At 53.0% G+C, this 26,177-nt stretch overlaps 1 protein-coding gene across 1 annotated transcript in view; it reads left to right on the top strand.

Moving 5' to 3' along the window:
* The window catches only part of SYT7 (synaptotagmin 7), a 90,262-nt gene that overhangs the window by 12,882 nt on the left and 51,203 nt on the right, over nucleotides 1–26,177 (top strand). Inside the window, exons 3-6 of the mRNA XM_077819929.1 lie at nucleotides 5,247–5,326; nucleotides 10,814–10,945; nucleotides 12,055–12,270; nucleotides 18,275–18,643. Coding sequence (XP_077676055.1) covers nucleotides 5,247–5,326; nucleotides 10,814–10,945; nucleotides 12,055–12,270; nucleotides 18,275–18,643 — 797 coding nt within the window. The remainder of the gene's footprint in view (nucleotides 1–5,246; nucleotides 5,327–10,813; nucleotides 10,946–12,054; nucleotides 12,271–18,274; nucleotides 18,644–26,177) is intronic.

Raw genomic sequence — 26,177 nt, 5'->3', positions numbered from 1 at the left:
TCGGACAAAGGGGAGACACCTCATTGCCTGGCCCTGGGGGAATGGTAGGCTCAGCCGAGCGATGTAATGGGTTGGGGAGATAACAAGTAGGCTCTAGGATTTGTTATTATCTCTGTGCTAGTAGCTCTTAGAGGCCCCCCACCAAGCTTTCTGGCCCATTGCCAGGCGCTGCACAGACACAGAGTCAGAGTCAGCCCCTGGCCTGAAGAGCTTACAGCCTGAATGGACCCTGGGAGCGTCACAATCACCTTTTACAGATGGGGCACTGAGGCCCAGACCCTCAAAGCTGTTTAGGCTTCTAACTCCCATGGGAGATGAAGTGACCTGCCCCACAGTCAGTCACACAGGGTGAAGAATTGAATCCAGATTTTCTGCTTCCCCATCCTGTGCCTTAAGCACAAGATCCAACTAGGTGGAGTCACAGCTGGTGAGCTGCAGCCTTCCCTGGGCCCAGCAGGGGGCACTCTGACTGTGGGCATTGACCATGCAGTGGGTGCAGGCCAGCCGTTCAGGTTCATCTCATCCCCACGCTGGTCTGCACTGACGCCCTGCTCATCAGTGTCTGTGGAGGGGAGTTTTTTGCCCTTGACCAGGCGCCGTGGCCCTGTGGTTATCCCACCCTTACTCAGTTTCCCTGTACCCTTGCCATTGAGGTGCCCACCCGTGATTGTCCCCAGCTGAACAGTTGCTTCACCCAGTCCCTGCTGTCTTATCTAAAAGCAGATGTGATGGGCAAAGGGGGGAGCAGGGCGAGGAAAGCGTGAAGGACAAAGTGGGTTAAGATAGAAAGGTGGCTAGATGCATACTGAGGAAAGGGAAGCCAGCCCACAATGGCTGTCCCGCCATATCAGATAAAAGAGCTCCTCTCGGCCTGCCCATCAGCAGCGATGCTATGTGTCTCGCTCAGCTCAGGAAGTGTGCACGTCTGTCCTAGATTGGCACATAGGCCAGATTCAGCTGGAAGCAGATCCAGCTCCCATTGAATTCGGTGCAAGTTGCATCTCCTTTGACCTCCCCCAAAGACCCATCCCTTTGTAACCAAGGTAACCAGTTATCCCTTGTACCATCCACCCCAAATCACTTACATCTAACTCATGCTTCACTCCAGCTCTCAAGTATGAACAACAGCTAGACGTCTCTTGAAGTGCCCACTTCTAATCCTGCTGGGATGGTCATTAGGCTCCTTCATGGCTCTGTTCCCTTTTGCACCATCTCAGGGGCAGAGACCAGGATCTACCCCTATATTCTGCTACAGTCCTAAATGTGGTGTCAGGTTGGCACTGTACTTGGTTTTCAGCATTGCACTGGAAAGAACTGCTCCACTGGCTTGAGCTTGAAACCTCCTTGGATGGGAACATTTTGATGAATGGAGTTCACTGGAGGCCGTGCTGGCAGAGCCCCCACCCCCTTCACACCTGAGCAGTTCCGCTAATGGAGCCTGCGGACACTGCAGCCTGCTCTTGGCAGAGTCTGCGCCATTCTGGAACCTGTATCATTTAACGACAGAGCTTACGGGCGCCTGGAACGCAAGAGGTTCACAAGACAGTGTTTCCGCGTCCTGCAGGCCACTCCGGCTGTGTCTGTAACTTCCTCTAACCTGGACCTTTTGAACAATGGAGCTCAGAGATCTCATGAGCTGGGCCGGGGGTGTTTGCAGCCTTGTTGAACTGCAGCGGCTGGGCTGAGAGAGTGTGGCAGGCTTGGGAGCAGCTTAAACCCAAACTGGTTGGCTGATGAAGGTGACAAAGTCTCCAAGTTGTGCTGCTGGCAAAGACAGGAGCTCACCTGCTGAACCTTGCGCTCTGCCAGTGGTTGTAGAGCTCTGGAGATGCTGAATTCAGCCTGATGTTGGCAAAAGTTATCAGCTCAGCTGGGTCCTGGCAAAGTTCTCCGAAGTTCAGACATTGGGGGAGTGCCCCAAGGGTCGGTCCTCGGGCCGGTTTTGTTCAGTATCTTCATAAATGATCTGGAGGATGGTGTGGGTTGCACCCTCAGCAAGTTTGCAGATGACACTAAACTGGGAGGAGAGGCAGATATGCTGGAGGGAAGGGATAGGATCCAGAGGGCCCTAGACAAATTAGAGGATTGGGCCAAAAGAAATCTGATGAGGTTCAACAAGGACAAGTGCAGAGTCCTGCACTTAGGACGGAAGACTCCCATGCACCGCTACAGACTAAGAACCGCATGGCTCGGCAGCAGTTCTGCAGAAAAGGACCTAGGGGTTACAGTGGACAAGAAGCTGGATATGTTGCCAAGAAGGCCAATGGCATTTTGGGCTGTATAAGTAGGGGCATTGCCAGCAGATCGAGGGACGTGATCGTTCCCCTCTATTCGACGTTGGTGAGGCCTCATCTGGAGTACTGTGTCCAGTTTTGGGCCCCACACTACAAGAAGGATGTGGATAAATTGGAAAGAGTCCAGCGGAAGGCAACAAAAATGATTAGGGGACTGGAACACATGACTTATGAGGAGAGGCTGAGGGACCTGGGATTGTTTAGTCTGCGGAAGAGAAGAATGAGGGGGGATTTGTTAGCTGCTTTCAACTACCTGAAAGGGGGTTCCAAAGAGGATGGCTCTAGACTGTTCTCACTGGTAGCAGATGACAGAACAAGGAGTAATGGTCTCAAGTTTCAGTGCGGGAGGTTTAGGTTGGATATTAGGAAAAACTTTTTCACTAGGAGGGTGGTGAAACACTGGAATGCGTTACCTAGGGAGGTGGTGGAATCTCCTTCCTTAGAAGTTTTTAAGGTCAGGCTTGACAAAGCTCTGGCTGGGATGATTTAGTTGGGGATTGGTCCTGCTTTGAGCAGGGGGTTGGACTAGATGACCTCCTAAGGTCCCTTCCAACCCTGATATTCTGTGATTCTATGATTCTATGACATTTGTGGTGACTGGCTCCAAATTTAACCACCTGGCCTTCTAAGGCACGTTCAAGGACATGTGCTGTTGTGGAGGGCTCTTGGAGTTTCTAGGCCAAGCCATTTCTGGGGAGGTGCCTTCCCAAAAGTAACTCAGGAGGAAAACATCTCCATTTGCACCTCTTATGGCTGTCTGAGTGACATCCAGAAATCTCTCCTCTGCCGGGAGACCACACAGGAGAAAGCAGAAGCAGAACTGAGGTGTTTCTGAGGGACACAGAGGGAGATCAAGGGCTGAGGCTTAGGATGGAGAAAGCAAACCACAACCTAGCTATGAAGTCACTGCACTGCCTTGGCTCCATAAATGAGCCCCTTTCCCCCCCCCCCCCCCACCCCCTGGGGCAGCATTTCTCATGGTGATTAACAGGCTGTTTGTGATCCTCCCCAGGCTTTTTCTTAATTTGTGGGCAGATTACCCACAACTAACCGCAATGAACAATGCATGTGTGTGGCTGCCTGGAGAGCTCACAGGGACAGTGCAGGTGGGGTGAAAGGTCTAGGGGGAGTGAGCTGTCAGTCTGAGTCCATATTTCACATTGCTAGCCTACCCCTCCCCAGCCACGGAATCCCTTCCCCTACCCTGATCAGACTGGTCATTCTCCAACTCTCTGTTGTCCCCTCAATCCTGTCCTTCTTTCCAGATCCAAATTGCTGACTCCCCTGCCCACAAACACCCCAGCCTTATCCCACTGTCACCCCTGCCCTCAGTCCAGACCCAGATTCCTTCACACGCACATCTGCTGCTGTGCCACTCTCCATCATCCTGCTCTGACCCAGATCCAAATTCTCTTCTACTGTTCGTCGCCACCTTGACCTAGATCCAAATTCTCTCCTGCCCCATCCTGCTCTATCTGTGTGCCTGGAGCCAGCTCCCTTCCTCCCCTCTCCCCCCGCTGCTGTCCTGTTTTCTCCCACCATTACATCCAGAGCTCCTGTTGGATCCAGAGCACCCCATATGTTTGTTGCTCTCTCTTGTCCCCTCTCCCCCTGCCCCCGGCCAAGCATATTTCATGCAGCTGAGGCTTAAAAATACCCCTGGCGGCCTCTCACTTTTCTTAGATGGCTTCCCCCTAGAGCTGTGAGGGGGGCCCTTTACCTGCACCTGTGTGGGTTGGTGTCATCCACTAATTGTTTGCTAATCAGCATTAATTGTGCTCTTGTCTGCCCTGGAATCGCACAGCATGTTGTACCTGCCATCGGAAATCACTACCAAGTGGCCTTATTATCAAGCCCCAATTAGGAACAAATGCACATTTCATTATCTTGTGACATGGTTTTTTTTTTTTCTGTGAACTTAATTAATTAAAGTTCAATTAATCCTAAAATTGCTGATCCTCCCCTGCTGCAGATGTGATGGGGCAGCAGAGAGGAAGGCCGGGTTTGGCTCTCTGTCTTGCGTTCATGAAGCAGAAGCAGTAGGGGGGCACAGGTCATCCAAACTAACTCCTTGGAAGTGCTCCATTGTGATGGCCAAGCAAGGAGCATTCTGGGGCATGCCTTTCCCATGATGCTTTCTGACTGTTTCAGATGTCTAGGGAAACACACCAGAAACGTTAAGAGTTTGACCAATTTCAGGATTTTTCCAAGCAAAACCAGGTGAGCAGCTGAAGTGAATGACAAACTGGAAGCCACAAAAGAGCAAAAACTAGGTCAGAACACACCTGACAATCTGGGACATGAGACTTAATCATGGCCTCATCCAACGAACGTCCCCCAAAATCCAGCACCCATCTTCAGCTGCACATTCCCCTCACCATGCAGACAGTGGGCTGATAGAGATGGCAGCAGGGAAAGCTCTGGCTGGCCTCATGGGCAACCTGTTGGTTCAAGAATTAGTCACATTAAATAGACATTATTCAGGGTGGGGTGGGAGAGTTTGGGCACTTAAGTCACATGGTCTTGTTTCTTCTCCCTGATTAAATGACTGTTTTAAAACAGGTATCTGTCAGTGGGCGAGAGGATTGCTTTGTGTTTAGGGGACTTGACTAGGATGCTGGGGACCTGGGTTCAATTCTTGGCTCTAGCACAGATTCCTTGTGGGACTTTGGGAAAGTCACTTGACTACCATCACATTAGCCAGGAAAGCGTTTATGTCATAACCACAATGAGAGCCAGATGGATAGGGAGAACACTGATCTGCAGCAAATGAAACCTGTGAGTCTGATAAACCGCTGGTACCTGGGGCTCACAGTGGGCAGACTGGCCTGAAAAAAATTAACAATCCCCAGACAATTCACAGGTTTTAGCACGAGCGAGCCTGTGTCCAAAAATTCAGTTGGAAACTTCTTGGCTCCAACCCCTTGACATATCTCCCTTCTTTTCCCATAGGGTAAACGTTATAAAAATTCCTTGGAGACGGTGGGGACCCCGGATTCCAGCCGAGGGCGCAGCGAAAAGAAAACCATCAAGTAGGTGCCACGGGACAGCGCGGGAAGGGATTAAAGCTTCAGGTGCTGCCCTGGAGCGTGGTGTCTGCTCCACGCAGCTTCCCAGAAGCTGGAAACTCCTGAACCCCAAACACCCCCACACACTGCCCCCTGTACACCCTGCCCCCACACAGCCATGACAATCCGCCAGCACCCGCAGGTCCCTACACACTGCCCCATTCACCCTGCCCCCACACAGCCTTAACACCCCACCAACACCCGCACATCCCCACACTCTATGCTCCATAGACCCTACTGCCACACCATATTGACAGTCCACCAACACCCACACATCCCCACAAACCACTCCTGTACACACTGCCTCCACACAGCCATGACAATCCACCAACACCTTCACATCCCCACACACTGCAACCCATACACCGTGCCCCGACAGAGCTTTAACACCTCATCAACACCTGCACATCCCCAGTCTATGCTCCCTACAAACTGTCCCCACAGTCATGACAGTCCAATACGCGCATATCCCCACACCCTGCCCCCACACAGCCATGACAATCCACCAACACCCGCACATCCCCGCACACTGTGCCCCATTCACCTTGCCCTCCCACAGCCTTAACGCTCCACCAACACCCAAACATCCCCACACACTGTGCCCCATACACCCCACCCCCATACAGACTCCACACCCCTGCAACACCCACACATTCCCACACACTGTACCCCATACATCCTGCCCCTACACAGCCAAGACAATCCACCAACACCCGCACCTCCCCATACTCCTTCAATGTCCACAAACACATCCATAGACCCGGAAACTCTGAACATCCCCACACCGTGATGCCTTCAAACATCCCCATGCCTCTGCACCCCACATTCCTGTTTCCCCAGACTACCCGATCACACCTCCCCCCACACTCCTGCACCCTCAGATACTCCCAAGCTCAGAGGCTCCACACACTTCTGCACCCCAAAATACTTCTTATAGCCCCACCCCCAAACACACCCCTGTGCTCCCAAACAAACCAGCTCACCACTGCACCCTCAAACTCTCTCACCCATTGCCCCCAGCACACACACCTCTCCAAAGGCACACAGCTGCCTAACCCCCAGATGCCCCCCCACCTCCTCCCCAGCTCAGACACCTCCCTGACACACACAGCCCCCCACACCAATCAGACACCAACCCCAGACTGCCCCACTGCCTCGTGTGCACCCAGCCACGACCTACAAACTGCTCTCCTCTGCCCCCAAAACCACCCCCCATCTAAACATTCCAGTGCTGCACCTGCTCACCAGCCCTGAACGAGAACAGAGCCTACCAAAGCCAGACCAAGGCTTCATGTCTCCCTGCAGGCAACCACCTCCTGGGAGCCCAGAGGACTGTCCCCAGGGCTGCGAGTCCTCAGAGCTGTCTCCTCAGGGTGGGCAAAGTCAGGGCCTCGGGTCCCTCATGCCAGGCTCGTAGCCATGGTGGCAGGGCTTGGCGAGGCTGTTAGGCCATCATGCTGCATTTTGACCGCAGGGGATGCTGATCGCCAGCCGGGGTCTGCTATAAAAGACCAGGTCCTGCAGCAGCTAGTTCCCCTGGTTTTTCCTTCTTCCTGCATGGTCCATGCTCCCCAAAGGGCAGCCAGGGCACATGGAGGGGCAGGGATCCTAGCTGCTCTCCACATTGACAGCCATTGGGGTAACCAGTTGGATCTGGGCTCCCATGCCCACCCCATCCCGACCCCCCCTGGACACCTCCTTCTGCATCAGCCTGCTTGGCTTGGACCAATCACAATGAGATTTATCCTTCTCTATTCACATCTCAGCACACAGAAGTCCCCACTGCCCCACAGAGGGAGGGGAGATGTCTCAGGGTCCCCTCTGCCCCACAGAGGGAGGGGAGACATCTCAGGGTCCCCTCTGCCCCACAGAGGAATGGGAAGGTGCCTCAGGGTCCCCTCTGGCCCACAGAGGGGAGGGGAGGTGCCTCAGGGTCCCCTCTGCCCTACAGGGGTGGAGGACACCTCACGTTCTCTCTGTCTCACACCAAGCAGGGGCCCTGCTGTTCACTTGGCTGTCTCCATAATGTCTTGCCCCACTCTCAAGCTGAGGGTTTAAGCCCATGGTGCACTCTGGGGGGATATGGGCCACAGCCATGACCTTTCTCAGGGCTTCTCTTTGTTCAGAGGCCAAGGCAGCATCCAAAGACAGAGACGCCGATGGGGCAGTCCCTACACCCACTCCATAAAGGACGTGGGGCCGAGGGCTGTAATGCGTGACTGGGCTGTGCGGCAAGAGGGCTCCTAAGACGGGTGCACTTGGGTGGAGAAATGGTGTGAAGGGCTAGTGATGGGCCTGGGGTGCTGTAACATCGTGCAATGGGGCAGTGCCCACCGGTGCAGTAAGATGGGCCTTCAGGGGAACTGGGCCCTGTGACTATGACTGGGCCCCAGGTGGCTCCTACCCACCCACGCCAGGACAGCGATATCGGTCAGCACTCTGCCTGTTCCCCCCATGCCCTGGAAACCTGGCGTCCCCTTCTGCGTGGCCTGCGCGGCTGGGGGGAGGTCATCTGGCCGGGGTGGGGGCAGTCCTGGGAGGAGGGATGGGTGGATGACTGACGCATTTCAGCCTGGCGAGAGCCATTGTCGCGTCTATCGCTCTTCCAGGCTGAGCCTGTCGCCTTCCACTGCCTTCCTGAGGAGTGGCCACTTCCAGTGGGACTGTGGCTGCTTCCTCCTCTCACCAAGCCTATGTGGTGCCTTGTGGAGCTTACTCTCTTCACCCGCCGTGACCAGGGCTGCCCCTCCATGGACCGGCCAGTGGTGCAGTTATTGTGGCACTCTGGCTGGTGGATCAAGTGTGTGCGCACAAGGTCCCTGGGTGCATGGGATCTTCCCTACCATAGGCCCAAGGGTGGCAGCACCTGTCCTCATGTGGGCCAGGGGACCTTGGGCAACATGCCCCTTCACACAGTGCCCGCGTGGCGGCCCCATTGCGTGCTCCAGACCTGGCTGATGTCACCGACCCTGCTGATGAGTGAAGTGATGAGAGATGAGGTCCGTGGTGAGTCGCAGAGGAGTGGTGTGCGGGCTGCCCTCTGAGGAGAGGAGTCACTCAGGGGACAAAGAGCTAGCCTGAGACACGCCATCCTACACCGCAGACACTCACCCCATCCACTCCTCAGACACTCCACCCTCTCTCTCTGGGAGGGTCTGCCCACTCCCTAAGGGGTACGCCGCCCACTTGAGACTCTTCACCCTCTCTCCTCGGGACTCAAAAGCTGCCACTTCCCAGAAGCCTCGTGGGTCTCCCAGCACCAGTGACAAGAGACTCTCCAGACAGCTCAGCCTCCGATGCCCAACCAGCTGGCCCTGACTGAGGAAGAGAGCTGCAAATCAGAGGGCCTTTGTCTCTCCCTCTCTCCTCCATCCTCTCTTCTCTCTTTCTCTCCCCACCTCCCTCTTTTCCCTTCCCTGCCTCCCCTCCACTTTTTCTCTCCCTTTCCCCCTTCTTTCCACCGGGTTGTGAGCGAGCCTTGTACTCTAAGGCAAAAGGCAGTGGCCCCTGGGGCACGTACGGCCCCCTCTCCTCAGCCTTTCATCTCACTCTGTGTGTTCGGAGAGGCCGTTTCATGTCAGAACCGCAGGAGGACTGGAGGAATTAATGAGGGGAGGCGGGCTGAGTGCAGGCACACAGCCTGTCGGGGACTTTTGAAGTCTCCGATGAATTTGCCGCAGTACCACTTGACTTCAAAGGTGCTGCTTGTTGGATCCCACGTACTCCAGGTCAAGCAACAGGAAGCCATTGGCGGCTCTCTGAAGTCAGGAGGCGATGGGTAGATACGGCTTGTCTCTGATCTGTCCGTGGCATGAAGTGACCTATTTAGAGTCTGAAATGTACAGCCAGACAGTCGCAGTGCACGCCCTGCTGAATCACGCTCCCTGGCTCCCGCTGCACCGTCAAGTGGGGACTGACCTTGTCCCGCAGGATGGGACAAGAGGGTTACCCTTAATATATGTTTTCTAGGAGAGGAGGGTCTCACATCTGGAGCAGAGTGTCATTAGCTCTGGATCCTGCAGGGAGGGATTACACATCTGGAGCAGGGTGTCAGTTGTGGATCCTGCAGGGAGAGGTCTCACATCTGGAGCAGGGTGTCATCTGTCCTGGATTCTTCAGGGAGGAGTTGCGCATCTGGAGCAGGTGTCAGTAGCTCTGTATTAGAGAGGGGCCCCACATCTGGAGCAGGGTGCTATTAGCTCTGGTTCTCCACCTCTGCTGTACTAAGATGAGTCCTGGTGATGGACAATGCCTATCTAGGTGGAAGACAAACAGGAAATAAGAACCCCCTGCTGGATTCATCTGCCATCCCTCTCAGGTTTTTAGTGGCTGGTTTCAAATATTAGTCCTGTGTGTCTCTCAAGTTGCTCCCCGGGTCCCTCTCCTCTCTCCAGCTGGAGTTTCTAGCAAATCTCGAAGTGATGGCAGAACAAGTCTGACTATATTCCTGGCCCAGTGTCCCTCAGAGGCCAACCTCGGGAGATCCTGATGGACCATCACCCTAGCTTGACTCCCAACTTTATCAAATGTTCTTAGAATCTTTCCATTCCCCAAATCCCACGTCCTCCCATGCCTCAGGAACTGGGCATTGAGTCCTGCCAGCTCATTTCCCCCTTGAATGAAGGTGACATTCCCCTCAGCATGCTGACCTCCAGTCTCTTGGAAGATGTCAGTCATTCCCCAAGACTGTAGTGGATTCTGCCGCTGTCTCAATGCTAAGGGGACTACGTTTTGCACTGCCCCATTGCCAGTTCTAGTGATTATATTGTGAGTCTTGAGCAGCTGGGGTGTTTTCCTGATGACCCCAGCTCTCGGGCTCGCGAGTCTGTGAGCATCTCAGCTTCTGTGGTAACACCTGCAGTGCGTTCCCAGCCCAGTAATGGTTGCCAAGAAAGCTTGAGAGCGTGACTCCCTAACACTCCCAAACCGCCTCCTTTTTAGGCCAATCTCATGCTTTTGGGGGCATGCCTCCTGATTTCTGAATGCCTGGAGCCATCAGTTCTGCCATCATCCGGGGGGCAGGGTGCTTGGGATGTAGTGAGAACTGCCCTCAAGCTGTTCCCAGGAACAGAGCAGGGAGCCTGGCGAGACATTACCAGGTTGCCGTGTCCAGCGGACTCTCCTTTAACCTGCACTCTGTCTCTCTCTCTCTCCTACCAGCTTCTGGAGGCTCCTGCTCCCGTCTTTCTGCTGCTCTTCCTCCCTTTGTCCCCAGTCCATCCTCCCTCCGTGTTTGCGTGGGTGTGTATGTGTGTGGCAGGCCAATGCCTCGACCGCTGTGGCTTTTTTTTCACAGGAGGAGATGGAGCTGCTCTCCTTTTTAACCTGGCTTCTTTCTGGTTTTGTGGGGGAGGGGGTTGATTTTTTTTTCTCCTTCCTCCCCTCGCAGGAATTCAGATTCTCTCTCTTGTATTTCCCTTTTCTTTCTCCCCTCTTCTCCGGCCGATGTAGTGATCTAGACAGAGACTTTTGGAATAACAATGACAACACAGTGCAGCAGAAATGGAGCTCCTACCCTCCAAAGGAGTTTATACTAAACATTTCACCTTACGCCCCATATGGTGATCCACGACTTTCCCTCAAGTGAGTCTCTCGTTACCTGGTTTGATCATGTGTAGTGAGTATATGCGCAACCCACCACCCACCCACCTACCCTCTCCTCCCCTTCACCCTCCTCCTCTTCCTCTTTGCTCCACCTCTTCTCCCCACACACTCCACCCCCATGGGCAGACAGCCATGGAGACGAGCAACCCCTCCTGCCCTTCCCGCCCCCCGCCTTTATCTCAGTGGTTCCCAACCACTGGGAAGGGCGCCAGTACTGGTATGCCAGGCCAGTTCCCTGGGCTCAGCCCCTCGCTCCCTTAGGCTCAAATCCAAGTCAGAGAGAGCGTTGCCAGGGACTTCAGTGGCCCTTCGCAAGGCACCGCTGCATCAGGCTGCCCCCTTGTGGGGCTGGGCCCAAGCTCCAGGGCGGGATAGAACACAGCCCACCAAATGGGAAGCAGCGGTGGGCACCGGCTGGCACAGCTGTGGCCTCGGGACCTCATCCAAAGCTCATGCCAGCCAATGGGAAGCTTGCCATTGACTTGGCGGAGGTTTGGCTCAGGCCCTTCACCTGCTAGTCTGGAACAGCTGCCCCAATGGATTGGGAACCACTGCCCTAAGTGACTCGCTGAGAGAGGCTAGCGCCCCCATCCCGCTGCCCCAGGTCCCCTCTGCTCTCCCTCCCCCACCCCATGCCCCCTTCTCTGCAGCACAGGATGGGGTTGCGCGTTTGGGTCCCCCCTCAGCGTGTACTCTGCATTTGCACTGTGTGGTGGTGACTCTGGTGCTGGTAAGCTCTCACTAACATGGCTTTTCTCTCCCTCTGCCTGTACTGGTGCCTCTCCTAACAGTTTTCTCCATTGTTTAACCCCTCGTTGTCTATGGGATAACGTAACTTTGCTGCCATCACACACTCACACCGAGCCGGGGCCGCCTGTTGTTTTTTCTCTCCTCTCCCTGTTGCCGAAGGCTCCCCGTCAGCCCTTTCTTTTGCAGTGCTGATGTCTCTCTTTCTCTCTCTGTCTGTCTGTCTCTTGTCTGTCTGTCTGTCTCTCTCTTTCTTTCTCTCTCTCTTTCTCCCCCCACGTGTGGCCTCCTCCCCGCCACCCCCCCCTCGCGCCCATCCTGGTGGATCTGGCCCACCCCAGTGGCTCTCTGCTATCGGGCGCTAAGTTGGCCGCCTCTTCCGCTCCGGGGTTGGCGGGGGAGCGAGAAGGACGCCCGGGGGAGAAGCAGCAGCTCCGCGAGGACGGCATGAAGAGCAGCCTGTCTGCCCACAGCGAGCCCAGCAATGGGAAGGCGGGGAGAGGCCGATGGCACACGGTGCAGAGCCACCTAGCAGCAGGGAAGCTCAGCCTATCCAAGTGAGTGAGAGCGCTTCTCAGGCCCTTCCCGGCCCCATGAGGCACTGCAGCGTGGGGTCCAGCAGAGCATGGGGTTGGGTGAATATCCTGCTGTTTGAGTGGATTATCCCCCCCACTGGGGTCAGGCAGCGGGTACAGGAAAATGTGGGGTCGTGTGAGAGGACTACCCCACCCCAGTGGAATCAGACAGGGCAGTCTGGAATGTCTGAGATGGCAGGAAACACTTGGCCACCCGATGGGGATTTAATGATGATGAGATGAGAATCCTCTTGATCCTTGGTGAAGTACTGTCATTATCTCCATTGCGGTAGCATCTGGGGGACCCCAGTCAGAACCCAGGGCCCCAGTGTGGAATCCCTGTCACTGGAGAACAGGTTTGACAACCACCTGTCAGCACTCACCTAGGTACACTTGGTCCTCCCTTAGCTAAGGAGGGATGGACTGGATGACCTCTCGAGGTCCCTTCCAGCCCTCTATTTCTGTGATTGTGCTAGGCACTGTGCGAACAGCAAAAGACAGTCTCTGCCCCAAAGAGCTTATAATCAAAGTAGAAGTCTAGAGACAACAGGTGGGTCTAGACAGGAGAGTCTGAAGGAGGACACCGAGGTGTCTTTGTGGATGACCACAGGGAGCTTCTCCCGTGCGTGAGGGAGAGAGCACGAAGGGGCCTGTCTGAACATTTAACAAGTGGGTGATGGAGGCTTTGGCAAAGCGGAAGGGGAACCAACGGCTTGGATTGACGTTGGGTAGGATGGGGTAGGCCGGAGAGGACCTTGAAAGTGACAAGTCATTTGGGTTTGATGTGGTGGAGGAGGAGCCAGCAGAGCAGTGGAAAGAGAGGTGTGAGAACGTCAAAGCTACAAGCCTGGAAAATTATCTGTGTAGTGGTGTTTTGAACGGGAGATAAGTGGGGCAGGACTGCTTTTGTCAAGGCCAGAGAGGACAAGTTTGGTCAAGATGGGGTGGGCGTGGATGAGACTATTAGAGGTGTGGATGGAAAAGGAAGGCTGGATCTTAGAGGTGATGTGCAGGAGAACGTGTAGACCCAGCCTAGATGTGAGGACCTACAGAAAGGGCTGAGGCAAAGATGACGCCTAGATTACAGACCTAGGCAACAGGAATGATGGTGGGGTTGTCCATAGCGATTGAGGTAGGAGCGTGAGGAGAGGCCTTAGGGAGTGGGGTTTGGTGGCTGGGAATTAATTAATTTGATGTCCAAAAAGCAGGGCCCCGTCTCCATGTCACTATTGCTAGCTAACTGGTTCCCCCAGCTGGCAGAGCTGCATCCTCTGCGGTGGGGCAGCACCCCCTGAGCAGCCCTGTGGATGTGCTTGAGTCAGTTAATCTTGGGGATCCTGCCTGCTACATGGGCTTTCTATGGGTCTGGAAGGGAGATCGCCTGCCCAATGCTCAGTCTCTTGGAATCAAGGCTCTGCTGGGGATCAGTGCTAGAAGTGGGGGGAGACTTACAGGTACCAGGCAGGCCAGGGGTTATGCCTACATTTCTGCAAGTATCTGCGGGTAGGGGAAGTGAGCAAGGTAGGAGGCTGCTCAGCTGGCTTTCTACCCCTTCCATGCTTAGTACCAAGCCGGGGGGCTCTGGTAACTTACTAGTGGATTGCTCCAATGGGTGAACACTCCAATATGGAGTCATTGGTTTGTGTAGTGAAACAGCTAATGGATTGCCCCACTCTTGGGCCATCCCATTCCTACCCTTGGGGGCAGGACCATTCTTAGCCCCACCCCCATGGAGGGGGCTAACGGCAGTAGTGACTTCTTGGAGTCCATTCTATGTCCAGATTTGGCCTAACTTTTGCAATAAACTAAATTTTTGAGCCCCAAAATTTTGCTCCCTTAGTCTGATGTCAGAGGGGGACTTGGGGAAAATTTTGAAGTTTATCAGCGTTAGAAAAAAACAGTTTCTTTAGGACACTCGTAACTCAGTTTGGCTTAAAGGTTTTGGACCAGATTCTCAGCTGCTGTAAATTGGCATAACTCTGTTCATTTACATGGAGCTACACTGATTTACACCAGATTGAGGATCTGGCCCTAAATTTCTAATCTCTGTTGGTTAAATTGCCCGAGATCCAGGAAGGTACAGACTCCAATGGTGCAGTATTTAACTCAGATACTATGCTGTGCTGTAATTCACTGAATAACATGTATAATTCTACACCCTAACTAGAAATACAGCAAAGTAGTCTCTCGGAAGAACATATATAGATGTATGGCATGTTTTCACATATCATTGTGTTGAAATACATTCATTTAAAAAACACTAAGGAAATTCCCAGACAAAATGCTTTGTTAAGATGCCAGTAAGGTTTTAATAACATATTCAAATACGTCATTTAAAATTTTGTTAGAGTCTTATTGTTATAAAGAATAATTTGAAAGCCAGGAAACTGTAAGTTAATATTCAATTTACAAAAAAAGAAAAAAAAGAAAGAAACTGGAAATTCAGAGTTAAGGTTGCATAAATAACCTTAACTCTGTACCTGAACAACCTTCTGTATCCCCAAGACATCTTTCCAATGGCCCTTTCCATACATTTCCTATATGAGCTACATGCCCCTACTATAGAGACCCCTTTCTGATTTATGATATGCAAATTGCATTATCGCTGCATTGAAACAACATACCCAGCTACAATCCCTCCTCAAATCCATGCTCCTGGACTGTGTCAGGCAGAGCACCTGCCTCCTACCCATCTGATACAGAGTAAAGATCTCTCCTTCCCACCCACAAATGCCCACTGGAGCAAGACAGGACAACACTCACATCACACTTTCTATATATGGTCCCCAGACACATTACCTGTTCCAGAGAGGACTAGCTCAGGTGTTCAGATACCATGGGGGTGGGAGTAGTGATGGATGGGTGGATAGATGGAAGGATGGATATATGCATCTGAGGTGGGAATGATGTATGAGTGTGCATAAGGGTGGATAGATAGATAGATAGATTAGATAGATAGGGTGTAGCTAGCTAGCTTGATAGATAGATTAGATTAGATAGCAGGGTATAGCTAGCTAACTAGATAGATAGATAGATAGATTTGACAAACTTTTGAAAATGACTTGAAGGACTTGGCACAGACACCAGTCTATGACATGTGGTTAGTGCATTTAAGAGTGGGAAATGAGGCAGAGTTAGGGTGTTTGAGAAAATTTAGCTCTGAATTTCTAGACTGTAATGCCTTTGCATTGTCATGAATTTCCCTTTGGCTTTGTCTTTACTGCTTTTTTAAATACGATGTCCCTGTTTTAAGAAGGTTTCTAGCAGAGGGAATTGATCTGCCTTACAGACCTGGTTGTATCTTAATGAAGTTCCTTTTGCTGGGGAGAAACACAGCCACTCCTGTAGCTGACACCTGCCCTTGTGATGGGGCTCTCCATTGCATTGTGTGTCTGGAGGAGGTCGACCTTCACTCGCTTGTGCCATAGGAATAGCAGTATCCAGGGGGCGGGAGTAGGTACTAGCAGAGTGCCAGGTGTGCTTGATGCCAGGTTCGTACAGTTCCCTCTGCATCAGAAGCGGCTCCCATGCGTCAGTTACCGCTGATAGAAATTTATATATTCCACTGGCTCAGGGCCCAGAGCAGCCAATTTTAGTTTCCTGTGACTGAGAGGTTGTAAATTGGACTAATTTAGGATTTGATAGAAAACTGAAATGAGGTCGCCGAGCATGGAAGCGAAGGCAGCGGCTGGGAAAGGCCCATCTCTGCGTCATACTAGGCGGCACAGGGGCCACGCTTGGGGACTCATCACCCAGATGGCATTGCTCCTTCCGAATCACGTTTGCCAAGGAACCCAAAAATATATGCCAAGCCAGAGGCAATGCCAGCTGGGTGACACACCTCTCCAGGGCACCTGGGTCTTTGAGGCGGGCTTTCTGCTTATTCAGGACTTCACTTTTTCTCTTTCCCTTTACTCTTTCTTGATCTCTCTCTTTCTCGATCTTTCTTTTTTCTCTCCCTCTCTCCTTTCTGCTCTCTGCGTGATGCACGAAGGCGCAGCTTCACCATTGTGTTTCAGCCATAATTACAGCCCAAACCCACATGGAAAGTAGACAAAGTTTTCCTGCTGCTGCCACGGTGGAAGCGATTCCCCCAGGGCCCGGCTGGTATGTGCCACGGAGGTGGCATCTGCCGCCACTGTGGCTGGGCTGTTCTTCCTTTGTACCCTTGGGAACCATGCAGGGTCTTAGGTTTAAAATGACCATCAGGGTGGATGGTGAATACCCTGGCCTCAGCCCAGCTGGCTGCTACAGGGACGTCTCAGCCGAAGGCATGACCTCATGGCAGCAGCAGAGCTGGGGGACAAAGAGGTTAGTTGGGTCCTGGCCACATGCTCCTCTGTTCAACCACAGGGTTAGCTACCTGCTTCATTGACTGTCCAGCCGAGCGTCTAACTGGGTGCTCTGTATGCGTGCACAGCCATGTGCTCTGCCCTGTGCCCAGCCTTGTGCTCCAGGTGCATGCTCTCATGTGACAGCTGTGCGCTCAGCGACGGGCTTTGTCAAATATCCAGGAACTGTGTGCTCAGCTGAAGGCTCCGACACGTCTTCAGCCAGGTGCGCCATTGCATTCCCAGTTGGGGCGCTAGCCACATGTTCCATTGTGTGCCCAGCTGTGTGCTCAGTTTTGTCTGCTCAGTTTTGTCTGGCTGTGCTCTACCATGTAGCTGGCTGTGTGTTTATCTGGGTGCTCTGCCATGTAGCTGGCCGTGTGTTTAATCTGGGTCTTCTGCTGTGTTTATCTGGGTGCTCTACCAGGAATCTGGCTGTGTTTATCTGAGTGCTCTACCATGTGCCTGGCTGCATGTTTAGCCGTGTGATCACCCGTGGGTCTGGCTTCATGGTTAGTTAGTGTACATTGCATTGTCTTTCCATGTTCTCTGTCCTGGGTCAGCCCATGCGCTCCGTTTCTCATGCCCAGATGAGCCCCTGTCCCCATGTGGGCAACTGGCTGTATTTTTCAGCCACCAGCCCTTTCCACCAGGGTTCAAACATTGCAAAGGCCAGATTGTGACCTGGCCGTTGTCCCTTTGGAGTCAGTGATGCAGCCCTGATTTACCCCGGCTGAGCATCTGACCCTTAAATGCAGAGCCATCCTGAAAGCTAAAAAACTCAGATGCAAGAGACCAGCAGGCATCTTCCCCTTCTCTGCAGGGCAAAGGAAAGCTTGAGTCCAGGGGCTTTCACCTCATGGCTGGGCTTTGGGCTGTCTCCCGATTGGCACTGTGCCATAACCAGCATGTGGGGGCCGAGGAAGGGGCAGCCAGTCAGGAGAGAGAATACTGGGAAGTCATTGCCGCACGCATGCGCCAGGCCTGACGTTGCCACTGTGCCCCAGGGAATGTGCACGGTACACTTGAGGGGCTTCTGTGGTTCTTGACCTCAGAATGTGGGTGGCTGGGAATGAGCCTTTTTCACGCCAGCTTGGCCTGAACTTCGCTGAGGAGCCTGGTCCCGGGACTTTGGAGAGCCCCCAACCTCACAGTCCCTTTCAGGGACTGAGTGGCTGCCCAGTTGTAGCCAATGGGGAGAGGGGTGTTTCTCATGTGACAGGAAGCAACGCGGACACTGGGGGGTTCGCCTTCACGCAGCAGCCTAATTAGCTCAGAAAGGAGGTCGGCCAGCGTGCTGAGAAGGCGCAGGCTTCCTGCGAGCCGAGTGGGAAAGGAACGGGGACAGCGGTATCCCAAGCATCGGCTCATGGGCACGGACACGCCAAGCCCTCAAGGATCGGACAGAGTCTGGGCGACATGGCGTGGGGTGGACGGGAAGGCGAGATGGCCATGGGGCAGAGAGCTTGCGCCTCTGGGAAGGCAGAGACAGGGCCGAGACCTAGAGGGACAGCTTGCTGGTTCCGAAGGCCCCTGGCAGAGAGCGCACCACGCTGGGGCATCTTCTCTCTAACTCTCTTCTTTTGCTTCCTCCAATTTTGCCCCTTCACCTTCTTCTCCTTTCTTTCCTCTCCTTTGCCCTCCCCCTCCCTAAGTTTCGAGGACTCCACTATGTCCACAGCCACTACCCTTGAGTATATCCCCACCTCAGCAGGAGACCCGAAATGCCAGCGCCCGCGCACACTGATGCGCCAGCAGAGCCTCCAGCAGCCGCTGAGCCAGCACCAGAAAAGCAACCACAGCCAGCCCACCACCAGCCAGAGCCTGGGGCACCTACAGTCTCACACCAGCTCCTCTTCCAGCGGCAGCAACCCCCGGGGCTACCGGAGCGGCCAGTCGCGGCAAGGAGTCTCGGCTGGCTCCAAGCACCGGACAGCTGGCGGCCGGAGCCGCTCCAACCCTGGGAGCTGGGACCACGTGGTGGGGCAGATTCGCAACCGAGGCTTGGATGTGAAGTCCTTCCTGTAAGTTCTCTCTCTTTTCTTCCCTCTCTCGTTTGTTTCACCTGCTCCTTCTTTGCCAGCCAGTGGCAGGAGCCCAATGCCATGCCGGCCACTGAATTGTCCTCTCTCGTGGGCAGCACCGCCAGCTCTTTCACTGCTCTGATCCTTATTTGCAAGTGGCAGAGGTATCCGTTACCCTGCGTAGATCTCTGTCCCCAATCCATGAGACACTGAGGAAGAGGGGGGCTCTCTCTCCTTCCTCTCCCTCCAAGTGTGTCTGGGGAAAGGTTCTCTCCCTCCCTCCCTCTCTGCTCCCATCAAATCTGGTCGCTTCCATTTAATGCTGTGGCTTTGCCCCACATATCCAGTAAAATCTCAGACTAAAGCATCCTGTGAATTTGGCAGCCACAGCTGGAGAGGAACTCTTGGGGCCCAGCCCTCCTGGCTTAGGGAACCAGTAAGTCCCATCCACTTCCTTCTCCTGAAGCAGGAGAACAGGCCCGTTGAGTGTGTCTTAGCAGAGCTCCTCACTCCACAGCTGCCTCACTGTCTATAGAATGGGCTGAACCAAAATCCCGGATCAGACCCGGGAGAAAGTGCCTGTGCGGTCCTGGATCCGTCCCTAGGTGCAGCTGCAGACAGCGCACGGTCTTGCCTTTGGGAGAGGAGGGAGCCTGTCAGCTCAGGGACAGGAATTCTCTTCCTGCCATGGGGTGACTCTCTTGTACCAGTGGGAAACTGACATTCCCACTGCGAAGGAGGCAATTGCCTGTGCTTATCCTTGGGAGTGTCAGCCCGCAGATCCTCCACAGCCGTGATCCCTAAATGCAGCTGTGTGAGAGCAGCTAGAGGCGTTCGATCTCTCATCAGTTGTAAATGCGTCTCCTATCAGTGATGGCTTTTACATTCCCAACGCCATGAACTAAGCTGAGTCCTTTGCTGTCATTATATCCCTGCTTATGACAATCGCACTTATCTTCTGGGCATGTGCCCCTCCCCTGCCAATACTTTCCCAAGGCACCCTGCTCTTTCGTTCACTCTTTACCCAGTGGGGCCCATATACAATGGGAACCACGTTGTAACTCCCACAGAATGTATTACATGTAGGGCCAGATCCTCAGCTGGCGTAAACTGATGTAACGCCATTGGAGTGAATGGGCCAGATCCCCAGTTAGTGTAAGTCATGACTCAGTGATGGGTGGGAAGGATGGTCTGGTGGTTAAAACTCTGGACTGGGCTTCAGAAGACCTGGGCTCAACTCGGGTTCAGCTACAGGCTCCCTGCATGAGCACGGGCTGCTCATTTACTCTGCCCTGTGCCTCAGTTCCCCATCCGTGAAATGGGATGAAGCTTCCTGACCTCAGAGCAGTGTTCTGAGACTAAAACCCATTAGTGAGTGGGCGGTGTTCAGATGCCAGGTAACTACTTAGATGGGTAAGGAACCACTCTGACTGATGCCAGTTGAGGCTCTGACTCACGACAGGGAATCCATCCTGCCTAATCAAGGGCATGGAGTGTCAGGTGTAATTCACCCACGTAAAGCTCTTTCAGATCCTTGGATGGAAGATGCAAACTCACTACACCGGTGATGGTGATCAGCATCCTTGGGGTTAATTTGCTATTAATTCAGCCAATTTTGTGGCTGTTCACACCCAGCTCAGCACCAAGGCCCTTTTACCTCCTGGCCTTAGCCTTAAAGATTTTCATAGCAGGCTCCATTTGCCAGCTTCCTGATTTATAGATGAATCTCATTAGCCCTCCAGAGGATTATAGACCTCTCTGTTTGCACAGCTTCATTTGCTTATTCCAGCCTTAATTGGTTGAAAAAAGTACCCACAGAAAGAGAACGAGCTGAGCAGTTCTATTGCTTTTGCCCTTCGAGGAGTCACTGCCATTTAGTTCCATTACTTCCAAAAAACCATTAACTTTGTTTTTCATCTTGCTTACCATCAAACTCCCGCTCCTCAGCATTTTAATGCACATGCATTTATTAACCTCTGGAGGCCCAGAGGAGGCTACACTAACGAGGCTGCATCATCCATGCAAAGCATCCTGGGATCTCAAGTGGGTGAAAACGCTCGCTCTTCTAGAGAGGGAGCTGAGCCTTTAAATAGCAAGGCAGGCATGCCAGTGCCCCCCCATCCCCCATACACACACGCATACGCAGGAGGCTGGAGTTGAGTGGGTTATTCTGTAGATATGCAGAGCCCAGAAATATCTGCCTAGTATTGCTTTTCCTTGCAAGCAGTTGCTGTGGTTGACATGGGGATGCGCTGCCCATGAGGGAAGCTGGTTGGTGTGATCAGGAATGGGAGAGGATGGAAGCTTGGGTAAATCGCTAGAAAGATGTGATCCAGGCTAGGAGAGCCCCAGCTTTACACCTTCAGGAAGGGGCGATCTCCAACTGCTTCCCAATGGGACCCAGCACTTCTAGCCCTCGAAGGGCCCAGAATAACAGACTTTAAATCTGTGGCATGTTCAGGTACATGAGTGCTAGTTTGGCTTCTTTCGTGGCTCTCTCTGAGCCCTAAACAGTCAGGCTCATGACAGCTAAAGTACTTGGCTTTGCAGGCGGAGGAATACAAAATATAGTCCCAATAAAACAGTTTAAAAATCTCTAAAGCTTTCCTAAAACGTCCAATATCTGTAGGAGACACATCAGCACGGTGTGCTGGGAAGGCTCTGCTGGAACTTGGTTGGGATGATGTGCGTGTCGCACCATGTGCAATGCAGCCGTCCCAGACTCACTGATAACATTTACATTCCACACCAGGCTAGCCTGCATTCCCTGTCTCTAGATGCAGAGATGAGTGTATGGTCAAGGTCTCTCTCTTTCTCTCTCACTCCATTTTGATCTGGGGAATCCTCACTCTCTCTCAGGGGTGCTGGAACAATTTGTGTAGAGGGGATGCTGAGAGCCATTGAACCAAACTGTAAACCCTGTGTATGATGGAAACCATGTCAAGTCAGGGGGTCTGGCAGCAGCCTTAGTTCCAGCACCTATGCATTCTCTCTCCGCTTCTTTTCTCTCTTATGCATGTCTGGAGCCAATTTCTCTCTCTCTCTAGTCCTTTCTCCTGTCAATTGCCGTGCATTTCTGAGATACAAATCACGCAGTAGAAGAAGCCCATTCAGATCTTCCCTAGCTTCTCCCCCTCTGTCTGAGCTCTGTCTCATCCCCTGCAACCATTCATAGCCCTACCCACTCAGTTTGGCCCCATGTGACCTCTCCTTCCCCCTCCCACCGTCTGGCCTTTGTCTCACCCCGTGACCTTTCTCAGTTCTTTCCTCCATCTGAGCTGCCTCCCATTCACCTAAGGAAACCTTTCTAGTTCAGTTAAGAAACAAAACACAGCAATGACACTCAGGGAGTGTCACTCAGACAACAGGACCAGGGCCCCGGGGTATTTTTTGCCACTGTTTTCTGCACTCGGTGTCTCCTAATCCTCCCATAACAGACAATCATCTTTGCAGGGCCCTGCTCCACAGCTGCTGCCGTGCTGTTGGCTGGTCCTGACTTCCGAGAAGCGCTTTACCTAGGAAAGGAGTCAGATGGCACTGGGCCTCTGCCAATGCAAACCCACCCATGCTTCTGATGGCAGCAGCTGCAACAGGATCAGACCCCATTCATTCTGTCTAGTCCTCATTGCTTTGGCTGGTGCAGGCTCCCTGGCAGCTCAGCGTGCCACCCTTTGCATAGCTGGATAGACTTTAAGCCCATTCTAATCATCTAATCTGATCTCCTGCATAGCACAGGGCGGAGAACCTCACCCAGTGATTCCGGCATCCCAGCCCATAACCTGTGGTACAGCTAGAGCACAATCTAGCAATGTGGGGCTCCGTCCTGCCAGGTGCTGAACACCCTCAGTGCCTAATGACTTTGAGAGGGGAATTGAGGCCACCTGGTGAATCCCCTCAACCCCTTGCAGGACTGGGGCCGTAAGATAACAGCAGTGATCCCTGGGCCATGGTCCCTCCCTCGTTTGGACATTCCACTTCCCCCAGAGTTTCAAAATGTCCCCTTTAAAGAGTTCCGCCCAGCTGGATCCCAGCAGATAGTGTCAGACTGAACCTGGGGGACAGCAGGCTGTTGGAGAGGGAAATGTTCTAAATGGAGATGGAGGAGTATCTGGGCTCCTTTTAGTCCAAACGAGGTGACACTGCCCTGGGGACCAAATGGACATTGTCCCAGCCTTGGGGAGGTTCCTGCATAGACCCTCTCTTCTACCTATTGCAGCAAGGAAGGGTGTACTCCCAGGACATTAATAATAATAACTCCATACACTTAGCATCTTCCAACCCACGTTGTCAAAGTGCTCTACAGAAACCAGGCCTCCACTGATCAGATGGAAGACCCTTGGCATCGGTCAGTGAGGGAGCACAGGCTAGGGGTTAAAAGGAGGCAGGCGGAGTGGGTTCTAACCCCAGCTCTGCTACTGACTCACACTGAGTATGGAACAAGAGGTGGCAGTTCCAGCTCGAGGAGACCTGTCCTTGCTAGCTCTGATCGAGCTAGTGCACTAAAAATGGACGTGTAGTGGTGGGAGGAGCTAGCTGCCCCAAGTATGAGTCCATGCAAGATGCTAGGCACACACGTGGCTGGCTAGTCCCTGCTACCGCGGCTACCCTCTATTTTTAGCACGCTAAGGCTAGTGGGATATGGTCTCCACAAGCCGGCATTTACGCCTCCAACTCCAGTGTAGACGTACCCAGTGTGACCTTGGGCACATGGCTGTGCTGTTCCATGCCTCAACGACCCGCTCTGTGAAGCAGGATGAAAACGCCTTTCTGTCCCGCTTTGCTGCTGGGAGGATTAAGGGCCGGGGTTGTCAAAGGCAGCGAAGGGAATTGAGCGACCAGCTTTCGGATCTTTGGGTTTTCTGAAAAGCCCAGCCTTATTCAAGCAGGCCAGTGTCATCCAAAGTGGGTGCCTAAAACTAGGCACCAAAGCAGCCTGATTTTCAGAGGTACCGGTTCCTCTTGAAAACTGGTGGGATTTACAGGTGGAGGGACTAAAGGTGGATTCAGGTGTGTAGGGCCCCTAATTTGAGTCATTGTACCTGAATGAGATCATACTGCCAGCCACAGTGTGAGACAGAAATGTATGATGAGCCCCCTTTTGAGTGGGAAACTGAGGTGCCCAGAAGCTGAGGCCCAGATCCCCAGAGGTGTTTAGGTGCTTAACTCTCATGGGTTGCAGTGGGGATCTAGGCCTTAGCCACTTGCCTAAGGCCACCCTGGGACTTCAGATGGCCGGACTCCTACTCTGTGCCTTAACCACAGCACAATGCTCCCTCGCCGATGAATAGCAAACCGTCTCTCGTGATCTGTAATACAGATGCATTTAGAATTGCGAGGAGAAAGAGGAGGCTGTTTCTACCCTGGCTCCTTCCCGAGTGTCGTGCTGTTTGTCCTGCTCTCTCCTGCTCCCATGCCCGGCCTTTCCTGCCTCGCACAATGATCATCTGATCTCAGACACAAGCCACGCAGTGGCTTCAAATCCAATTACACAGTGCCCCTGCCCAGAGCGCCCCAGTACCTTTTGAAGCCAGCCGAGAGCGGTAAGTTCAGGGATGCGAAAGTGTCCGCAAGACGCTCTCGTCAGCCGTAATAAGTAGTGGCACGTGCGTGTCAGAGCGGCTGCATCACACTTCAGCATCAAAGGCACAGCTCTTGAACCGGGGTCATGACGCTATTTGTTGTCTCCACAACACATAGAATCATAGAATCATAGAATATCAGGGTTGGAAGGGACCCCAGAAGGTCATCTAGTCCAACCCCCTGCTTGAAGCAGGACCAATTCCCAGTTAAATCATCCCAGCCAGGGCTTTGTCAAGCCTGACCTTAAAAACCTGACCTAAGGAAGGAGATTCTACCACCTCCCTAGGTAACGCATTCCAGTGTTTCACCACCCTCTTAGTGAAAAAGTTTTTCCTAATATCCAATCTAAACCTCCCCCACTGCAACTTGAGACCATTACTCCTCGTTCTGTCATCTGCTACCATTGAGAACAGTCTAGAGCCATCCTCTTTGGAACCCCCTTTCAGGTAGTTGAAAGCAGCTATCAAATCCCCCCTCATTCTTCTCTTCTGCAGGCTAAACAATCCCAGCTCCCTCAGCCTCTCCTCATAAGTCATGTGTTCTAGACCCCTAATCATTTTTGTTGCCCTTCGCTGGACTCTCTCCAATTTATCCACATCCTTCTTGTAGTGTGGGGCCCAAAACTGGACACAGTACTCCAGATGAGGCCTCACCAATGTCGAATAGAGGGGAACGATCACGTCCCTCGATCTGCTCGCTATGCCCCTACTTATACATCCCAAAATGCCATTGGCCTTCTTGGCAACAAGGGCACACTGCTGACTCATATCCAGCTTCTCGTCCACTGTCACCCCTAGGTCCTTTTCCGCAGAACTGCTGCCTAGCCATTCGGTCCCTAGTCTGAGCCCGGGGCCCGCAGAACCGCTGCCCGGCGATCAAGGTCAGAAAGACCTGCTCGCTCAGAATTGAAAAACCTTTGCGCTTCTACCAGGAGTGAGGTTTAATTTGGAGCTGACACTCTTTCCGAAGGTCCATGCTTCTGAGCAACCGGCTGTACTCTGCGGAGAACATTTCTATTCACTTGGCTCGGACTTCTTGAGCTGGGGAAACAACAGATCAATCCAGCCCTGGGAAATGCCTTCGACCACAGTAGAGCTAAAGCAGGGATGGCTTGGGCCCAATGTATGGCCCTTTCCCCTCACAGAAAACCTGCTCTTTAACACCTGCTCCCCAGAGGTTCCCCCATTTGGTACCAACTCTCCTTCAATTCTAGCTCCTACTACTCACTACCTCCCATGGCAATCTGCATACGACTAAGACCCTCCAGTATCCCCACCCTCTCACCCAACCTACCCATGCTACCAGGCCAATTTCTGTCCCAAGCATCCAGATCAGCTTGCGTCGTAGTTAATTCTCCATACCTACCCTGATTCCACAGCAGCCTCCTATAATCATTCTCAAGTACCAGCTCCCCAATAGCTGCCTTATTCCAACTCCATCCATCTCCAGCACCAGCTCGCCCAGGGGCAGTAAAGCCAGCCTGCCTTCAGTAACCAACATTTCTGTGACCTTGTCTGCTAGAACCAACATCCCTGTACCCAACCACCCTGCATACCACTGTCCCCAATGGCAGCTCCCCAATGCAGAGCTGTCGTCAGGACCCATTCCTCACTACCATCTCTCCAGTACACACCTGCCTCAAATAGATTAGGTTAGATTAGATTAGATTACATTAGAGCTAGATAAGGGTAATTTCAAATACAGACAATGGGAATTTTCCCAAACTCTTCATTAAATAAATCTTCTCCTTTGGGCTGAGAAGTGAGAGAGAGAAATATCCCAGGACAGGGTAATTTTACAGAAAGCTATCACCTGAAACAAATGTGCCTCACAAACCATATGACCATAGGCTTTACCATTCGGGATCAGACCATTGGGCTGTCTAGCGTGGTATCCTCCCTCTGCTGTGGCCAATATGTGATACTTCGGAAGAAGGTCCAAATCCAGGTGAAAC

This window comes from Eretmochelys imbricata, chromosome 6, assembly GCF_965152235.1.
Source record: "Eretmochelys imbricata isolate rEreImb1 chromosome 6, rEreImb1.hap1, whole genome shotgun sequence".
In the NCBI taxonomy this organism is placed as follows: domain Eukaryota; kingdom Metazoa; phylum Chordata; order Testudines; family Cheloniidae; genus Eretmochelys; species Eretmochelys imbricata.
This window is presented reverse-complemented; position numbering and strand designations above follow the sequence as displayed.